Raw genomic sequence first — 20,214 nt, 5'->3', positions numbered from 1 at the left:
AACTGGCTTAAATGACAATAACTATGACAATACACACATCCATGTTTGCTTTAAAGTCTTTATTATCCTGAATATAAAAAGACAGAGTCCTCTAGGATATAACAGAGTTCTTTACGTGGAAACATTATTTTTTTACAAGTGAAAAAATAAATACCTCTTGGAATAAAGGCTTATATGCTAATATGTGCCATAAAAAAGTAGAGTTTTAATATTTGACAAAATGTCTGTGCAAAGAAACAAATGCATACACACATTACTGCTACATTAAGGCAATATGAAAAGTATACTCAGAAATCTCAGTAAAGTGACAGTGTAGGTTTCTAGCTTTACCTCAGCTAGTATTGCACCCGATAAGGTCATCTAGGTCTCCCGACATCCCAGAAAACCTGCTAGCTGACCAGCTTCCAAAATGCCCAAGTGGGAGTGGAAAACATGTTTAAGAATACAGAAGCAAAAAGAACCAAAACCCCTTTGAAACATACAGAGGGGACAACCCAAAGTTAATACTTAAGCAGTTACTTTACAACAAAACCTCCCCCCACCCCCACCCCCCAAAAAAAACAACACACAGAAAAGGACACAATATCTAAATACTTATGGTAAGGCTATAAAAGGCTTGACAGTTCAAGCAAAGCAACACCAGTGGGTGAAGCTGGGATCGAGTGCTTGGGAGAAGTGATGAGTTAACTACCCTCAGTTGTACACCATGAGGCTCCGTCTCTCACTCAGCAAGCTCTGCTTTCCCTTCCCAAGGAGAGTGCTCTCTGTTTTCAGTCCGAAATGAAATATTCCACCAGCTCAGAAGGCCCGGGGAGTCCTTGACTACTCCACAGTAATCTTATAACAAAATTGGTAGTATTTTATAATCGAAAGGCTTGTGGGGGTAGGGATAGAGGGAGCATAAAGGAATAGGGAGCCACCCACATTGAGTGAGCGGCTTTTTACTAGCCACACTGGTTTAGATCTGACATCGTCAACTTTTTAAAAGTCACAGAATTGATTTGTAAATCTGTTTGCCTTCCAATCATTCTTGATCAAGTTATAAAGACAGAAATGACATTAAAACGACGACTTACGGAAAACTTTCCTATTAAAAATGGTTGGAGCTCCGTGACCATACAAAAAGAACGAAATTCTTAAAAGTAATTCTTACAAAATCTGCTGCCTGTAGGAAACTTACCTCGGGATACATTAAGGAGACTTACAACATCATTTCCTAAAAGCTACCCAACTTTTTGGCTATGTTGCCACTTCACTGACATGAAAGACTTTACCTATTCCTTCACTTGATCATAAAAAAAATCAACATCCAAGGAACATGTCTGTGTCCCAGAGCTCCTCCTGGTCCCCACCACTGCAGTTGTTGATTCTACACATGGATATGTTTTTGCAGTGAGGAGTAGCTGTGTTATTTTTCTTCCTTTTTTTTTTTTTTTTTTTAACATCGCATGGCAGATGGGTGTTGGAGTAATTACTTTCTCCACAATCTATCATTTTTATAGTTTATAATAGTGCAGTTCATGGAAACATGGCAAGTCCAATAAAAGCACAACAGATTAGATTACAGTCAGATTGAGAAGACTGGTGTGGGTTGGCAGATAGACGTGCTGGACGTGCTCCACATGCGACCTGCAGACGGGACATGACTGGAAAAGAAAAGCCAACAGTCTCTGTTAGCATGCAAGCCTTGGTGGGGTCCTGTGTCTCTGCGTGCACCCCTGGTCTCTAGTGCATTTAATTTTCTAAATCAAGTGTGATCACACTGATTTCTAGCTTTCAAATGATAGAGATCTTTGCTGTCTCACAAGTTTGAAAGTTTATACTTTACAAGGGCTTAAACATAAATATTATGAAATAGTATAAACTGAAGGAAATTAATTATATTTTTAGTCAAACACTAAACAAAGTACATTGAGTAAAGCAATTACTGAAGACGTCTTTCTGTGCAGAATGTGGTCTCTACGTGAGTAGACTATAACACTTCAGGCAGCAATGCAGGAGACCCTTCTTGAAATTGTGTGTCCTTAGCTCAGCTGACTGAGTCAGGCCAACATTTCTGGGCTGATGCCCGCATGGCCAGGGAGGGTGGCTCTGCTCCTAGCTGTAGGTGGCAGCTCCACATTCCTGGCTGACTTCTCAGAAAGTCCGTGCCCATCATCAGCCCTCAGGAGAGACTTACGGATGAGAGTTGGACTGGGTGGGCAGAAAAAGACAAGCCTATGACTGCTTCTGGGGAAAGGACACAGGGGTCGTTTGGTCTTATTAACTCTGAAATTAGCAGCTTCTGAAGGACTAAGTATTATTTAGGATCAGTTTTACATAAAACCATAGTGACATTTGGCAAACACACCTGAGAAATAAAAACAAATTGAAAAAACTTATTATAAGAGGAAATTAAAAATTCTTCTTCATGCAAGAAAGGAAGAAAACTATATGTGAATTCTCTTTTTATTGTTGTTAATATTAAAATTAGTTTGACTTGCTAATAAATAACAGTCAACTCATATGCCCTTGAGGCATTTGCAATCATAAAAGGAAATTAATCACCAATATCAGAGTTAACAACCCATCCATGGATAATTGAGAAGTATTCTTTCCCAAATATCTTTTTTTTTTTTTGAGACGGAGTCTTGCTCTGTCGCCCAGGCTGGAGTGCAGTGGCCGGATCTCGGCTCACTGCAAGCTCCGCCTCCCGAGTTTACGCCATTCTCCTGCCTCAGCCTCTCCAGTAGCTGGGACTATAGGCGCCCACCACCTCGCCCGGCTAGTTTTTTTTTGTATTTTTTAGTAGAGACGGGGTTTCACCGGGTTAGCCAGGATGGTCTCGATCTCCTGACCTCGTGATCCGCCCATCTCGGCCTCCCAAAGTGCTGGGATTACAGGCTTGAGCCACCACGCCCGGCCTCTTTCCCAAATATCTTAAGTAATAAAGACCATCCTCCTAAGTGTCAGAAAAAGGGAGGCAACTTGAAATAGAGGAAGCAGCCCTGGGCCAGGCCTCAGGAGGCCTGGATTCTAGTCCTCAGGTCAGCTGCTAACTAGGTATGTTACCCAGGAATCTGAGCCTCATTTTCAGAACTTGAAAACACTGTATAATTTGGAGTAATTATGTTGTTGAAAATAGTACACTCATCTAAAATGTTTCTAAAGGTCGATACCTTTTCGGTCACCAAGTACAAAGACCCTTTCCGGGTGAAGATGGGCATTCCCCGTCGGTGCATGAGCAAGCCAGTACCTGGCTCCTACTCCCCATTAAGAGGAGGGATAGGTGAGGCTGCAGGCAAAAGTGGGCAGCTGACTCCCCTACCTGTAGCTGGGTGGCGCAGCTCTCACAGCACACAGTATGACCACAGGGACAGAAGGTGGAGTTGATCTCCTCCTCGCAGCACACCATGCACAGCATGGCTTCCTTCAGCTTGCGCAGCTTCTCCTGCAGCGCCCGGGTCTGCTGGCAGCTGAGGCCCTCACAGCTGCTGCAGTTCATGCTGCTTTCTGAGGACTTCAGAGGCGAGTGTGAAGGGCTCTGGTTGCTTCTTGAAACGAGGTCCACAACGCCAGCATTGTACAGAGCCCTCCTGGCATGGTCATACACCTCCTTTGATGTTCTTTTAATATCAAAGACATATTTCTTGCCAAGGTTAATGTTTTCATTCAGAAACAGAGATGCCAAGTGGCCCTTCAAGTCACGGCTATACTGCATCATGACGGCGCTGGTCACTGTGTCACACCTGCAAGGCAAGATTGAACATCTACTTTAACACCACAGAGCCCAGCAGCCCCCTTATTAGCTGTTGTCAACAAGAACAAGCAATGTTTCATATTCTTGTCTGCACGTATGAAAGTAAGTCCTTCCAGTTTTACGTCTGGTAGATATCCTCAGTGATTACACCTCTGTTTCCCTAACGTCTCCTAACGTTATGGTTTCCATAAAGCAGTAAATACAGAGGGCAGTGAGCACATACCTCCTCCCCAGGACAGACGCTACCGAGTCAAGTTGCTTATGGAAGAAAAAGGGCATCTGCCTTAAGTCTTGGCTTTTATGTTAGAAATGTCTACAAATATTCCATTCTGTTTCACAAGTTGTATATCTATTTTAACGTAAAAAAAGTTTAAAGATGCCTACGACTTAAATTTCTTAACTTTAATTGTCCAAATACCTGAGTCCAATCACAACTTGGCTTCAAAGTACCCTCTGAAATGAGGGGATCAATACTGTTATTAAAAAATCCTTTCGTACACAGTGAGGATTCAGGATAGCAGCTCTGCCAGAAAGAAAAGATGACCTGTGCTATCCTTCTCCTGGGCAGTGGAGCAGGCGCACCCACTCAGGGTTACCTTTAGGGTAGTCAAACTTGGCTTTGAACCTGAGTGCTAGACTAAGTAAATATTTATTCTCCCAGTTCCCTCATCTTTAACATTAGGGTAATAATACTTAACCTCTTAGGGTTGTTGTATTGATTAAATAGGCGTAGAAATCTCCTAACACACTTTGTGTCTAGATTAACGGCATAAGAAAATGTGGTAGGAGGCAAGCAGAGAATGTGTTTGTGTGGCTCACACACATGCACCTTCTGTGGGTCAAACAAGACTACATTAACAAGGACTCCACTGCTACTGCAGAAACAAAATGTTCAGAGTTTCCTAAATTCTGTACTAGACTCATTGACACAACAATCCAAGGAACTGTAGAAACCTGGTTGTCACCTAAAAGCCTTAGAGCTGCGGTGCTGAGGTGACCAAGCACATGAGATACGTGCCTGTAGAACGCGTGCGTCTCTGTTATCGCTCTGTAGAGCCCGCTGGCCGCCCTGGTGCTGATCATTTTAAACAAGAGCACAATGCTGTTCCCAGACTCCTTGGTGACCGTCAAATATACATTCTTTCCTGACTGGGTGGCCATCTGCACCACAGGATAAGCTATCCTAAGAGACGGGAAGAGAAAAGAAAGCAGATCTAGAAGGACTGATTCTTCACCATGTGTGTGCCTTTGTGGGATCCCCATTTGCTCATGACCTAGGAGAAAAATCAGACACTTCCTCTGGGGCTATCACATCACCATGATGCTGCCTCGTCATAAAGATACAGTGAAAAGCAGTTGGGCATATGTGGAGGGAAGTGTAGGAGCAAGTGCTGGGTGTGTACACATGCATGTCTAGAGGTGAAAACAAGTTTTTTATGGCAGTGAATGGGTTATTTGGAAAATGTTAACTCTGCCACATTGTATACCTTGAGTAACATTTAAAATGGTTATTCAGGCCTGAATAAAATTAATATACATACCAAAATGAAATACTTCATTCCTAAGAGCTGACTGTCGAGTAAATCCCTTCCTACTTTCTATTATGTTGAGAGCTACAGATGTATACACATGCTTAGGTCAAAAAAAGTTAAGTCTTGGCTTACCTATTAATTGGGCTAAAGTCATCTTTACAAATTGAGATTCCTTCAGGTCCAACCCCAATGAGCAGTTTCTGCCCTTCGCTATCCCTCACAGAATGCCATTCTATGCCATAGTTTTCCATTGCCGACACAATCTGCAAAACTTGGTATTCAGCTGAAGCCTGGCTGGTCCCCTCTAACTCCTTATGTTTTGCAACAATGCTGGAGGACACCAAGAGGACAGAGAATTAAGTATACAGATATTAACTTTAGAGATAAACCCATGTAGTCTTCACAAGTGAAATATACTAACACTGATGAATCACAACAGCTTAGAACTCATGTATTACTGATGTTTCATGTATTTAGCGAACTTACTATAAAAAACCTCTAAGACACTGGGATCTCAACTATTAAATACTTGGTAAAAACACTTTGGGGATGCTGGATGGGTGATGAATTGAAGAATTATGGAAAGTCTCTAAAAATATACATAAGTCAAATTTACATATTGGAAAGTCTCATGCATTTGTCCACATATAGTTTATAAGTATAAAGCTGATCCCTGAGGCCCCTGTAGCCTGGGAAGGAGGCAGGCCAACAAACCACAGGAGTCAACCTGGCATGGAGGCCACCCTCAGTTGAGCCTTCCGATGAGACAGAGTTCCACCTGCAGCTTGACTACTGTCTCATGAGCCAGAGGACCCAGCCAAGACATGGCCAGATTTCTGACCTACAGAACTGTGAGACAATTTTTGTTGTTTTGAGCCACTAAGATTTGGGGTAACTTGTTATTCAGGAATAGATAACTAAAATGCCTGTGTTAGATCTCCTGGTTTAATTCTTGCTGGGATGAAGAAAACACCAATATACATAATAGATTTTTTTATTTTAGGAGATTTGTACTTAAAGGCAGAGATTTTAAAAATTCTCATTATATAGCATTTCATATCGTGTTTATATATTTTTCAAATAAAAGGCTAACAAATTTAAAAAAAATACTTGGTTAAATTGGGCAATGGCCCAGTCTTAACCTCATGAATTATGTGTATGTACCACAGATTCATCTTCTTCTGGAAATGCGTATACATTTGATAGCTCTATGAATATAAGCAGTAGCCCTGATGGCAGCCTCACCTGTTCAAGGTGGCAGAGGAGAGCTCCTTGGCACACAGCTCCTCATAGTTATACTTGGCAGTGTTCTGGTTGTAGTCTCCAAACTTGGTCTGGGCCAGGAGGGCACTGAGTTCCACTGCCTGCTCTGGGGAACACAAAAGGTGGCCTGCCAAGAGGGCCTCCTTGATGTGCAAGAAAAAGATATGCCTGCAGAGCAAGGTGAGAGTGAGGTTATGCTTGGGGATAACCTGACATCAATCTCAGCCTACTTAGCAATTTCCACAGTCACTTTTAAGGAGAGCAATTTAAAAAGTCACACTGAAAATGCTTAACATTAAAGAACTTTAAAAAAAACCATCAGTATTAAGACAAAATCAAAGTAAGAACTGAGTTTCTTTGGAATAAAAGTTGTGACTCAAGATAAACTTATTTAATACAAGTTTGGTAACATTAAGGCTACAAAACATAAAATAATTACACATACGTTTCTGCATTATAGTGTTTTAAAATAAATTATTTTAATCAGAAAAAAATGTATCTTGACATAGATTCTGATAGAATCTTAAGGAACCCTATACATAAAGACAAAATTCTCACCTTTATTCAAATGATACCCCTATCTCTAGTCTCAGTGCCAGTTTCTCTCCTAAGAATCACAGGAAAAATGTCCAATCTCCTATAGGCTTCACCACCTGGATATTCTTCACTACCTCAATTTCGGCTCATTCAAAACCAAACTCCATATATTCTTTCCAAAGCCCTTTTTCTCCCAATGGAGACCACAGACTGACTTTGGACTCTGTCCAATTTCACTTGACTTTCTTGTCTCTGAAAACTCAATACTACTTGCAGGAAGAATTTACGCTATTCTCTGAGCTGCTCTCCTCCTCCAGACTCCATGCAGGCAGCCTACCTTCCATGCTGCTTGTTTCTAGTATAAACTTGTCATTTCTCTGCTCAGAATCCTTCAAGGGATCTGTACGGCTTGCCAAGGGAGCACGTCATTAACGTGGAGCTGAGGAGTCTCCGCCATCTGGCCCCAGCTTTCCAGCCACATCTCCTGTCATTCCCGGCAGCTGCTATGCCCCAGGAGAGGGAACAATTCCTCTCTCTGGAAAATCCAGGAAGCATGTTCATGCCATGGTGTCTCTGGTCTTGCTGCTCCCTCTGTCCTGATGGCCATTCTTTCTGTCCCCTTGCTTGGATACCCATTGGTCTGTATCACATGCAAATCCTCTATTCCTCTACTACAGTATTTGACATAACATGTATATTATATCTGACTTCTTAAGTGCCTTGAACATCAGAGAGCTCCAAAAATGTACATAAGACTGCATATTATGTGTGATTAGTTTCCCTTCTAACCTTAGTTTCATCCTGTTTGAGCCTCTCCTAATTGTATACAATACTATACATTTACTAAAAGGTATGTCACACTTAAAAACTCCTGTAAAATTCAGATACTCGTCACACTGCCCAAAACTCTGAAGAGCATCTAAACTGCTGTAGACAGATTGGCCTCAGTTATAACATGTGTCCCTGGCCAATGTGAAGTTTTAACCTTCCTCTGATGACTTGTCATAACCTTTCAAACAAGGTTAATATTGCCACAATATTCCTCCCATTAATAAATGAATTATAACTTTGGCCAGGTGCGACGTCCTTAACACTGCTTCTGTTTATAATATATCTGTGTCTGACATTCCAGGTAGAGGAACATGAACGAGTAAGAATCAGCTAAGAGGAGACAGTGAGGCTACAAATCTAAGCAAGTGCTACACTGAGAGTCTAAAATGTCTGGCTGACAAGAGCCATTAATCTTATTTTCACTAAGAAGTGTTTAAATTCAATGTTTTGTGCATTCTGTAATGATAAAGAAATATTTAAAATGATGAAACTCTGCCAAATACTACAGTTTTTTTCTTTTTTCAAAGTCCCTGTAAAGAAATCATAGTAAGAATGTGTAATAGCCTGAAAGAAGATAAACATGCTTTTTATTAACCCAAACATCTGCTAATCTTTAAAGTATTTCTGACATACTGCTAAATTAAGAAGGGAGCCCCCACTGGGGCAAAGGAATCACCACAAAAATAACTTGCTATAAAATAGCTCTCTGAGGACTGAGATCTAGCATTCTCAGCAAGCCACGGTTTACCACACTGTTGCAGGCCTCAAAAGGCTTCTTAGATGACCATTTGATAAACATCATCTTGGTGAATGTACCCATCTCTGTATTCAACTGGGGTGGAGGTGTGCTGTTAGGAAACTAAAATCTGCATCTATGCTTATGTTAAAGAAGAAATTATGCTCTGAAAGATTTGAAGAATGTTGCCACAAACTAAGTCTTCTTAGTTTAATTACTGCTTATGTAAAAGTGGCGTCTTTTTTTTTTTTTTTTCTGAGATGGTGTCTTGCTCTGTCACCCAGGCTGGAGTGCAGTGGCATGATCTCGGCTCACTGCAACCTCCGCTTCCCGGGTTCAAGCGATTCTCCTGCCTCAGCCTCCCGAGTAGCTGGGACTACAGGTACCCACCACCACGCCCGTCTAATTTTTGTATTTTTAGTAGAGACAGGGTTTCACCGTGTTAGGCAGGATGGTTTCAATCTCGTGACCTCGTGATCTTCCTGCCTTGGCCTCCCAAAGTGCTGGGATTACAGGCAAAAGTGACTTTTAACTTATTTTTCAAGTCTAAAGTTAGAGACTAGCTCCTGCTTTACTAAATAGTAAGAAGAGTTTTGAATCAATTCCACGTCTTCTTGCAACCTATCTATGCCTACACTTCTGGAGAGACAGTGGCCAAAATCAAAGGCAAAGAAGCAGTAACAGAATGTAAACAAGTGACAGGCAGCCTGAGAGCACCACTGATCCTTCTCAGCATATGGGCCAGAATTTAAGAAAAGGTCTAGCAAGGGGGATGATGGACCTTTTGGACATACTCCACATTCTAGCCTGGACTGCAGAGGATGCCTGGTAAGCATGAAAGATCCTTCTCCTTACTGTCAATGTCAGCTTTCCGATAGGCCCTTCCTGCATTTTGCAGTTTCATGGCTATAAAGCAACCTTTTCATTTCCAGTCAATAAATATTTGTCTTGCATTGCCTCTGTGCCCAGCCCTAAGCTGGGGTTATAGGGTAAACATGTCTGAGAGTTCCTTTTTAGATGGACGTACAGCCTTTTAGAATGAAGAGACATATCCCATCAAAATAACTCCAGCCACAATCTAGCTTTTGGGTGACAAGTTTATGTTCTCCAGGAGAACAGCACGACGGAGTACTAGTAGCAAAGGTCAGCACTCTAACAGGCTCTTTCCAAGACAGAGGATAGCAGAGCTCAGAGATACGTTTCTAACAAGAACTTCAATGATGGCTCAATATTTATGGGTGGTTTTGAATCAAGTATTTTCTCTTAGTATTTTCCCCTCCAACCATCTGGATTGTAACTATCTGGGCTCCTGGGTTTTGCCCCCTCCTTTTTTTTTTTTTGGTAAAGTAGGCGAAAGGTTACCAATCATATCAAAACAAGCAGAAGTGGTCAAAGAAGTTGTGCCTGCAGTGAATGCTCTTGCACTAAAGATCAAAAGTAGATGACATATTCAATTCAATATAGGCTACATCCTAGAATCACAAACAGAAAGAAAGCCTTTGGAAAAAACTGTTTTCTTTGTCTTAAGCAAATGTCCATGAATACGTCCTATGAGCACAAATTGAGCTCGAACTGCACCTTTTAAACATTCTTTGGGTTATACCTTCTAATTTATGACTCTTCTCTAAGTTTTACCCAGTTACTGAGAAAACTGACATTTTTAATACATGGATCACATTTTGGGGCCCCAGGCATAAGATTCTGGGTAACTCATGTCCTGGCATCATGGGCACAAATGAATTAACATTTACTGAGCATTATGGATGATTTTTTTTTCATGGATTGAATGTGAGGATATGCCATATTTTATTTTAAAAATGAATCACATATTCTTACTGTATTTTTCTTTCAAAGTACTTCAAATTTTCTCTCTTTTAAAAATGAATTCCTTCTTACAGTGCTAAGGAATGAAGTTAGATCATTTATCTTTTAAGAGTTGTAATCAGAGAACTTTCCTCTAAACACTGGCTTGTCTCATAAAGCAATTATTGAGGAATCAAAGCAGAACTTCCTGCAAACCAATTGGAAGCTATTGATCTGCGCATCACAGAGGGTTCCTCTCAGTTACTGCCCTCCAGTTACCTCACCAATTACACCATTTTGAAGAGCTTTTAATGACAAATGTAAAATAACTATATCCAGATTCATTATTAAACTCAAAATTTAAGAACTAACCTACATCTTTAAAACAGCTAAGTAGCTATTTTTTTTTCAAACTCTCAATTACCAATAATTGAACTGTATTTCTCCTGGAAAGCTATGGCTGACTCTAGCCATAGAGAGTAATGGCTGGTTCTGTTCTCCCCTTGTCAGAAGCCACTGTGATCATCAGTCAGCCCGCCTCAGTCCAGTGAGTCACCTAACCACAGTTTATTTTAAACCAAACTTTGACTGCCAAGTGATATTTAAAAACTATCAAATCACAACAGAATTGCTATGAGAGTTTTCTGTTTTGTATCTTTAATTTCAGTAAAACACAAGTCAGTTCAAGATGGATCATGGGCCTTAACGTAAAAGCTAAAATCGTAACGCTTTAAAAACTAAATGTAAGAGTATCTTCATGACTTCCAGGTAGCAAAGGTTTCTCAGGACACAGCAAAAATCACAAAAGAAGAAAGTGGATCAATTAGGCTTCACCAGAATTAAAAACTTCTACTCATAAAAGGCACCAGAAAAACAGGTAAGCCACAGGAGGAAATACACTGACAAGACATATATCTGACAAAGGACTGGTATCTAGGGTACATGAAGAATTTGTACAACTCAAAAAAAAAAAAAAAAAAAAGGCAAACAACAAAAATGAGTAAATGACTTGGATACTCTGAAAAAGATACATGAAAGGCCAATAAAAACATGAACCAGTGTTTAATATTAATTGTCAGAGAAATGCAAATTAAAACCACAACACTCCACCACTACACACCCACCAGAAAGCTGGCAGGTATGTGGAGGAACTAGACTCTTACATTCTTGCTGGGAGTACAGAATAGCACAATTGCCAAATAGCTTTGGGAAAAGGTCTGGCAGTTATAAAATGAAATGATTACTTACTCCATGACCCAGCTATTCTACTCTTAGGTATTTATTTATTCAAGAGAAATGAAAATATGTGTCTACAAAAAAAAAAAAAGGTACATACTAGAATGTTTATGGCAGCTTTATGCATAATAGCTGGAAAACAGGTGTTCATTATTAGGAGTATGGATAAACAAACACTAGAGTCATTCAGTGGAATACTATCCAGCAATATAAAAGAACCAACCACTGATACATACGACAATGTGGATGGATCTCAAAAAATCTGTGATGAACAAAAGAAGCCAGACGTCAAAGAGTGCATACCACAAGATTCCACATAGATAAAGCTGCACAGGCATAGCTCATCTGTGGTAGAAGAACACATGACAGGGGTGTGGCAGGCGGCGGATGGGGGTGGGGAAGAAGGGGAGGGGCTGACTGCAGAAAGGGCTTGAGGGAACTTTCTGGAGTGAGGATAATGTTCTAGATTTTGATAGCAGTTTTATTTAAACAAGCATAGCCGTTTGTCAAAAATCATTAAATGGTGCAATTAGGATTTACATAAATTTTACATCAAAAGAAAAAACTGCAAACATTGAGTTCTAGTTAATGTTATGCATGCTGAAGTATTTAGGGGGAAATACTTATATACAACTTATTTTGAAATGCATCTAAAAAGTAAGACAGATTGATGGGTGGGTAGAGGACTGATAAATGGATGAATATGTAATACATACTAAAGTAGATATATAGTATATATACACTATATAGAATATATAGTGTACATATAGTGTACATATATATAGTGTGTGTGTGTGTATATAGGTGTTCCCTGTAAAAAATCTCCAATTTTCCTGTATGTTTGAAAATTTTCATAAGAACTTAAGAAAGTAATACTAGTAAAAATCCCTTAGGGTCAAGGATTCAAATCACTAGCCATATCTAACATGAACCACCACATCTATCTACTTCCTGGAGGGCTTGCCACTGAGAAACTTGTCACAGCCAAATAATTACCAAGTTAGGCCTCTATGTAGGCTTAAGGAGATCCTTTTCAAAGCCCAAAGGACAAAACGAGAATCACTGATGAAAGTGTTCCTGCTCTAAAGCAGTTAAAAGATGTGGAGGGCAGCAGCTGGGAAAATTTCCAACTTCAAAAGTGATCACAACCCACACCAGAAGAACACTTCTAATTGAAAGCAGAAAATCTGCACTTCTAAAAAATGTGCTTATTCACTCACAGTAGATACCCATCCTAGGCAAACACCAATCTAGGCAGTCCTGAAATCTAAAAGTGTTAACTACAATCTCTTTCTCAACAATCTAGATTAGCCAGGAATGCCTTTTGGTACATTTATTCCATGAGGCCGGGAAGGTTCAGGAATTTTCAGACCTCATCATCTTTTTACATCCTGAGTTACTTGCTAGGTCCTGCTGCTGGTACAGAAGAGGGCTGGGAACAGGCCACAGTGGGACACCATTCAGAGGAAACACACCCAGTGTCCCTACAGCTGCTCAACACTGGTCACCCTGAGTCTGACCCTAGGTGCCTTCTAAATGCTCAGATTTAATTTTAAATGACATTTTAAAAACCTTCTTTGAATATTTCATACAAATATATAAGTACCAGAAACTCAAAAAGGGCCTAAAGGTACCCAGACAGGTGTTCCTTGGCTGAAATAAACACATATAATAACACAAACATCCTATAGCCTTAACAAAAGAAAAAATTAAATCAGAAATTCAAAATTTGATTAAATACTTTCTTTGGAAATAACCACATGGCTGCTTTTACTCTTTTTACTTTCCAGGGCCTATTTTGTGCTTGGGCATGCAATCTTTCCTAGATTTCCACATCTAAAAGTGATTTTTGTTGGAAGACGGAAATACCTAGTTAATATGTACTTAGGACTATAAATGGGTTGCAGTTAAAGTGATGCTGTAACTTGAAAACTATCTGACCTTCATAGACGGCCCAGATAAGTGGTGGTTTCTTTTAGGAAAGAACTAATAGCCACAATAAACACGTGGTCTAGGATGGGGTAGAGGGGGTGAAAGAAAGGAAGCAAAAGAATGTGAGGAAGCTCTAAGTTAAGTTCAAGTAGAAAATAATCACTATAAAACATTTTTTAAACGGTGAGATTTCTTTGAGATACTCTCAACTTTTCAGTTTATAGAAGCAAAGTGAAAAACATCTCAACATCTATTAGGAAAACATATCAGTTAACTCCACTTTTGTTTACTTCCAAGTTCTTAATTCGATGATTCAACAAATATGCAACAGGCACTTATTATTAGATTCTGGGAATACAACGTTGATCAGCTTTCTGTTTAATGGAGTTTAGGTTATTAGAGTGACTGATAATAAACAAATTGCCACATAAGTATATGTAGTATTATAAGCTCATTAAATGCTGTAAAGGAAAGATACATGATGTCTTGGGGGAGTTTAGTCTCCCAAGCAAGGCTAGAGAAGGCTTTCCCAAGGGCTAAGGATGGAGCTGAGGTCAGAATAGGACAGACTTAACAAGGGACGAGTCAGAGTCAAACTCATCACTCCTGGCATCATTGAAATCTGGATGAAATTTAACATCCAGGATTATAGCATTTCTGTGAACATTTAGTTTGGGACTCACAGAGCTCTTGGACTGGGGTTGTTTTCTGGAAAAGAGAATCCATGTGTTGGTGAACCTTACCTAAGCAAAACGTCTCCTAGCAAAGACTTCAGAGCTCTGCTAAAACGTGGCTAAGTCAGGAAAAAAATACAGATTTTTATTGGCAGTGGATGGTATAATTACCATTGTGAAGATGAAGCATATACTTCTCTAATCTCTGGTTTTGAAAATGTTGACAAAATCCAGTCAGAATTGCAGTAAACTCAAAGCCTTTGAAAGGCAAGAATTTCCAAGATGATTATTATTTCAGATCTACTTCCAGAATACATTAATTTGTTTCACTATTCATTTTATTCCATGGCATCACAAGCATCTGCTGAAAATACCTGCTGTCTCCATCGCTGAAATATGCCAGCTGAAAAGTAAGACTCTCCTTTTACATTTGAGGTTCATATTCAAGAGCAAAGCATAATCTAGATAGAAGAATCAAATCTAAAATTAGGCCAAATCAGAACTCTACCTACCAATCTAAGCAAACAAACACTCGATGTGCTTCTTCTGTTTTCGGAGACACATATTTAGGAAAACATTAAGGAAAATAATATAAAGAGGACACGAAAGCAATGAAAAAAGTTACTGCTAAGAGAAATTGAGAAACCATCTCTTCAGGGGCTTTCAAGTAGGATGCAGAGCTGGGCCCATGGCAGTCTGGATGGCTGGAAGTTGGTGGCAGAGCTGAAACTACAATACAGGGCTTGTGCCTGGTTCCCTGGTGCTGTCCTATGACAAACAGGCCTTCCTGCCCATCATTCTCACAAGGCCCTCCCTAATCTGATATGAACTAATATGTTAACTGCCCTCCCCAATTTGGCTACCTTGATTGTCCCCAGAGGACAACTCTGCCAGGATATTTCAGCACCATTTAATAAACCGTCTAGACACTTTCAGTGTACTATACTACATGCACTCTCATGATTTAGAAAAGAGTAAAAAAAATCACCTCTCATAACTGGATTGTCAAAGCTAAATTGACTCACTACATAAACAGACCTATTGTATATTCATGGCATTTTATGTAAGTATTTTACAACCAATAATTAAACATCAAAGAAGTTTATGAACCAGCTTCATTTGCTAGCATTTGTAAATATAAGTATTTTTGTTCTATAGTTTCATGCATGCAAAAACAATGCTAATTGTAAACTGGATCCAGTACAGCTTCTGATGTCCTAATTAAGAGGTATAAATGCTAATTACAAATCACTTTATCTAGTTACTAAAACTTAAGTGTCAGTTATGTATTTCAGCCAACCCCACAAAACCAAGTAAAATTCACCAATATATTACAAGCAAGTTAAAAGTTAAGGCCACACTAACTTTTCAATACAATTTCAAAAAGGAATTAAAATCAATTAAAATTACCTAGTTGAACTAGGTATGTACATTCTTTGAGTACTATTATGAATCTCAAGAGTCCAAGTCAATTGAATCAATAAAGGAGAAACCAAGACAGGAAATTTGATTTGAGTTCTAATTCATAAAATGTCCCTATTTCTTACATGAATAAAATTGATTTGATAATAGTTACTAATCCAGTTACAGGAAAGCACAGGTAGAGACCATCTACTAGTCAATTATAAAGTCTGAATACATTCATAAAACAAATGTATTACGCTATTATCACTGCAGCCATTGTTTAAATGCAGTTATTTGGTACTCCAAGCTTCTGAAGATTTAAAAAATAAATTTGTGCCATCAAAACTGGGTTGCATCTAGAGATCTTGAAATAATTACAAAATCATAATAGGACTACACAATGAAAATTCCAGTATGTTGTGTTATATCTTGTATTCGACTGCAAGTTATGACAGTGAAGCACAAAGCTTTCACAAATCAGCTTTAAATAATCATTTTTAAAAGCCTATTCTGATTAATACAGACAGCTAAAACATCCTGAAGCATGCAATCACTTGAATATTTTGCAAGATATTTTCAGGAGTACCAAGAATTCAATATACCATCTTCATTCAGAAACAAAATTAAACATCTGCCTCAACCTTTAAAGCTCGATTACAAGGCAAAGTGGAGATTTCAAATTCAAATGAATAGTTTTTCAAAATGAGTTTTTATAAGTCCTTGGGTAAAACAAACAAGCAAATGTCATGTAAAAAACTGTTAAAGGATAACGCTCCTTCATCATTACTTAAAATTTTTAGAATCACATTTTTCACATGCATGGCATATTTCTCAGCCAAAGAATGATGAAAAGCATTAGAACTTAGATCCAAAGTTTGCTATGTCTTTAAAGTAGCTGCTTTCCTTTTTAATATTTTATATGCCACTGTAAGATTGAAGTCTCCTGCCTTTCAATAAATATTAAATATCAATTTCCTAGTTTGGCTCGTTCTTGAGAAAAGTATTAGAGTGAGTCCAGGGGAGAACATACTTTGTTTGAAAAATGAGACCACATGCTTCAGTTGTCTACCACTGCTGGTGGTGTTTTACAACGTAGAGAGATAAATTCAATCTAAACTCACCAATCCTGTGTAACATATCTGTGGGTTGGAATTCAGTTACAGCAGCCTCAGAAGAGTTCATGAAATTACATTTTCAAGAAACTTAAAAACTTTAAAAATTCTGCATGAAGTCAAACAGAACTCTTGGCTGCACACTGTAATCTGACACTAGGCTGAAGAAACTGACCAAGTTTAAGTAACCCAAGAGGAACTGTTTCCTGCTTTCTGTTAGAACAGTCTGCAATGACCTATAGTAACACTGCTGAGGCAGAGGTTACTATCGGGCATTAGATGCTGCTATCAGGAAGTCAGTCAGTCGGGTCAGGTGGTTTTTCTTTATTTCTTTTTTTTCTAGGGTAGCACTTATCTGAAGTGTTCGTAAGAATTCAACTCTGCTCACCCATCAAGTTTGTAAAGACAAGAAAAACTAAAAAATGAATTGGAAAATGCACTCGGACCAAGTAGGTCCTTCACCTCAACAAAAGGACTGGCATGGAAAACGTAAGTTAAGATGGAACTCCGCATCAAAACAAACTTGCCTGTGAGTATCTCTGGGAAGGTGCAGCGGCCCTTCTAAAGGGAACCAAAGGTCTATTTGACAGTGGTTTATTTTAGCTCACTTTACCTAGTCTGCTCCTGTAAGATGAGATGAGGCTCCACGAAGAACTTGACTCTCAGTTTAAGCCTGTAAGGGGCTAGCCCATCCATCTGCTGGGAGATCCGGTTCCTCAGGTTTAGCCATAAACTTTCACCTTTGCTACCCGTAAACTGCAGTCCAAAATAATCAACTTCTATGATTCCCAGTCGCCTGCACACCTAAAACAAAAAGGAATGCAGCCTGGATGAGCAAATGGTACATGTCAAAGCAAACCCAACGACTCCCTGAGGCCGACTGCTGGTACTTTTTACAAAGTTCAGTGGTGTTACAATTCCTGATCTAAACTGGAAAAACAAAGTTCTACGGCTCCAACGACACCAAACTACGACCTCTAGTATGGAGACTCATAATTCCTTTTAACATCTAGGGCATGACCAATTGCAATAGAGAAAAAAGGAGTCCTCAAAAGTAGCCTTCCAAAAGATGAGGAGGGGAAACTACAGGGTATTTTCCATTTCATTCCAATGACCGGAATTCCCTCCACCAGCATACTCTGCACAGCTGATTTTTGGCGACTTATTATCTGGGCAATTTTAACCACCTGGACTCCAAAAATCAAACACATTGAGGGAACACGCCACAAGTGTCGGCTAAGCTTCACAAGCGGTTTCCCAAACATCTCAGAGCTAGAGGGGTTGAGGGTATAGCGTTTTCCTGGGATCACATTTGCTGTCTGCCATACCACCTATGCGCTATTTGGCACCGATCTCCCTCACTCTTAAGGAACCACATGCTTAAAAACAACCGAGCAGTAGATGACCCAAACCTATTCCTCCCGTCCCCCGCAAACCCGGAGATGCAGGTGAACGGTGCATTTGAGAGCAGCAGCCTGAGAAGCAGCGTGAGACAAGGGCCCGGCTTATCTGCCAAGAACCCCTGGGGCCCGAGACTGCTTCGAGTCACTCCATTCCATCCTGGCACGCGGGTGGCACTGCCAGGCGCCGCAGGGACCCGACAGGCGGTATCACGCACATACCTGCGGCAGGTGTGCAGAGCCGCCTTCTTCCGGGAAAGTGCTGGATTGGGGGGATGATGGGGGGCTGGAGGGTGGATCCCGGCTGCGGGCGGCGCCAGGCCCTCAGCGCTGGGGACCCCTGCTGCGCGCTTTCTCCGCGCACCCCACGCACGCCAGGAGGAGACCGCGCGCCCCAAGCCCGTGGAGAGGAGGGGACGCGCTCCTCCCCGGCTGCAGCCGCAGTGCCTGCCGGCCCCTAGTAGGCGGCGCGCCAGGGTGCCAGGCTTCGCTGCGAGGCCCCTCGGTCTCGCGGGACCCTCCGGGGCCCCCTCTTACCCCTCGCCCTCACCTGGTTGAGGCAGTCCTCGCCGTTGGCTTTCGCCTCCACCTCCACCTCCATCAGCACCGCGTCCGGCCTCGTCACATAACACAGCATGGCTGGGGCTGCCGCTGCCGCCACAGCCGCCTTCTCTTTGGTGTGCGCGGGGCTGCCGCCTTGTCACCGCTGGGACCCAGCCCCGGACTCGGAGAGGGCTGGCCCTCGAAGGCTGCAGCTCTGCGGACCCTTGTCCTGCCCCCCGCGGCCGCCACTCGCGTCCCCGCCACCCCCTCACCCGCTGCCCGCCAGCTCCCCCTGTCCTCCGCGGTGGCGCCGCACTCCAGCAGCTCAACTGCCTGCGCCGCGACACGGACTCCTCTGATATAGCGGCCCCGCCCCCTTCAGCTCGGGTCCCCGCCAATCATGGTCTCCCCGCCCCTCCTCTCCCGCCCGGTCATCCAATAGCGGCGCACCTCGACCGCGGCCCCCGCCTCCCAGCGCCGGCTGAGTTCCCCCGGCCGCCCCGGGAGGTGGCAGCTTGCGCTCGCCAAGTGCTGCGGGAAGGGAAGGAGGCACGGGAGCACACCCGCCGCCTCTGCCCGCTGGGCGACGCTGCTCGGAGTGAGCGATCGCCCGGGGCTCCAGGCGGGGACGCCTTTCTGCCATCTCGAATTTACGGTGATTAAACACCTGCAAGCTGCCACTGTTCTTCAGATATCTTGGATCACTCCGAGCACGCATTTCGGTTGTGAAAGCAAAAAGGAAAAGGAGCAACCCAAAGCCTAAAGGAAACTGTTTTCGGCCGGGCTGGTGGCTCATCCCAGCACTTTGGGAGGCCGAGGTAGGCGGATCACCTGAGGTCAGGAGTTCGAGATCAGCCTGGCCAACATGGTGAAACCCTGTCTCTACTACAAAAGAAAAAAGAAAAATGAAAAAAAAAGCCAGGCGTGGTGGCAGGCACCTGTAATCCCAGCTACCTGGGAGGCTGAGGCAGAACAATCGCTTGAACCCAGGAGGTGGAGGTTGCAGTGAGCTGAGCTGAGATTGTGTCACTGCACTCTATCCTGGGCAACAAGAGCAATAAACTCTGTCTCAAAAAAAAAAAAAAAAAGAAAAAGAAAAAGAAAGGAAAAAGACTGTTTTCCACCAGGCTTAGCCACAGTGGGTTGCTGGGAGGCATAATCGTTGTTCCTTATTAAGACCTCATCATTGAGCAAAACAGTCTGAGTATGAAAGTTTTTGCAGTTGACCAGTGAGCCAGGTGTCTTGGTCTAGTGCTGGTGTGTTACCCTCCAGAAGGGCTTCTCCTTACTCGTTCTGCTGAATCAAAACGCCTTACAGGGCACCAGGCCTTCTCTCAGGTTGCTCATTCTATCTCCTGCCTCATCTCACTCATTCATTAAACATTCATTCAGCATCTGATACCCTGCCTGTCCCTTCTCCCAGGCAACCAGATGTTGTCCTTCTCTTAAGGTAAGATGCCCATCTCCTGACC

The 20,214-nt window shown here is 41.7% G+C and overlaps 1 protein-coding gene across 2 annotated transcripts; it reads right to left on the bottom strand.

The window, feature by feature from the left end:
• Positions 1 to 40: 40 nt before the first annotated feature.
• On the bottom strand, positions 41 to 19,074 carry MYLIP (myosin regulatory light chain interacting protein). 2 transcript variants are annotated; one of them, XM_007973622.3, is made up of 7 exons: positions 18,750 to 19,074; positions 17,413 to 17,603; positions 6,517 to 6,702; positions 5,404 to 5,601; positions 4,758 to 4,922; positions 3,308 to 3,728; positions 41 to 1,646 (listed from the first exon to the last, which is right to left on the bottom strand). In XM_007973622.3, the coding sequence occupies exons 1-7, from the start codon at positions 18,834 to 18,836 to the stop codon at positions 1,557 to 1,559; spliced, it is 1,338 nt and encodes a 445-aa protein (XP_007971813.1). In that variant the 5' UTR covers positions 18,837 to 19,074; the 3' UTR covers positions 41 to 1,556. The 2 variants fall into 2 exon arrangements, with proteins under 2 accessions (XP_007971813.1, XP_007971814.1); XM_007973623.3 differs by lacking the exon at positions 5,404 to 5,601 and having other exon boundaries at positions 18,750 to 19,051.
• Between the last annotated feature and the right edge of the window lie 1,140 nt (positions 19,075 to 20,214).

This window comes from Chlorocebus sabaeus, chromosome 17 (genome assembly GCF_047675955.1).
Source record: "Chlorocebus sabaeus isolate Y175 chromosome 17, mChlSab1.0.hap1, whole genome shotgun sequence".
Taxonomy (NCBI): Eukaryota; Metazoa; Chordata; class Mammalia; order Primates; family Cercopithecidae; genus Chlorocebus; species Chlorocebus sabaeus.
Note: the sequence above shows the minus strand (reverse complement) of the source record. Positions and strands in the feature narration are given on the sequence as shown.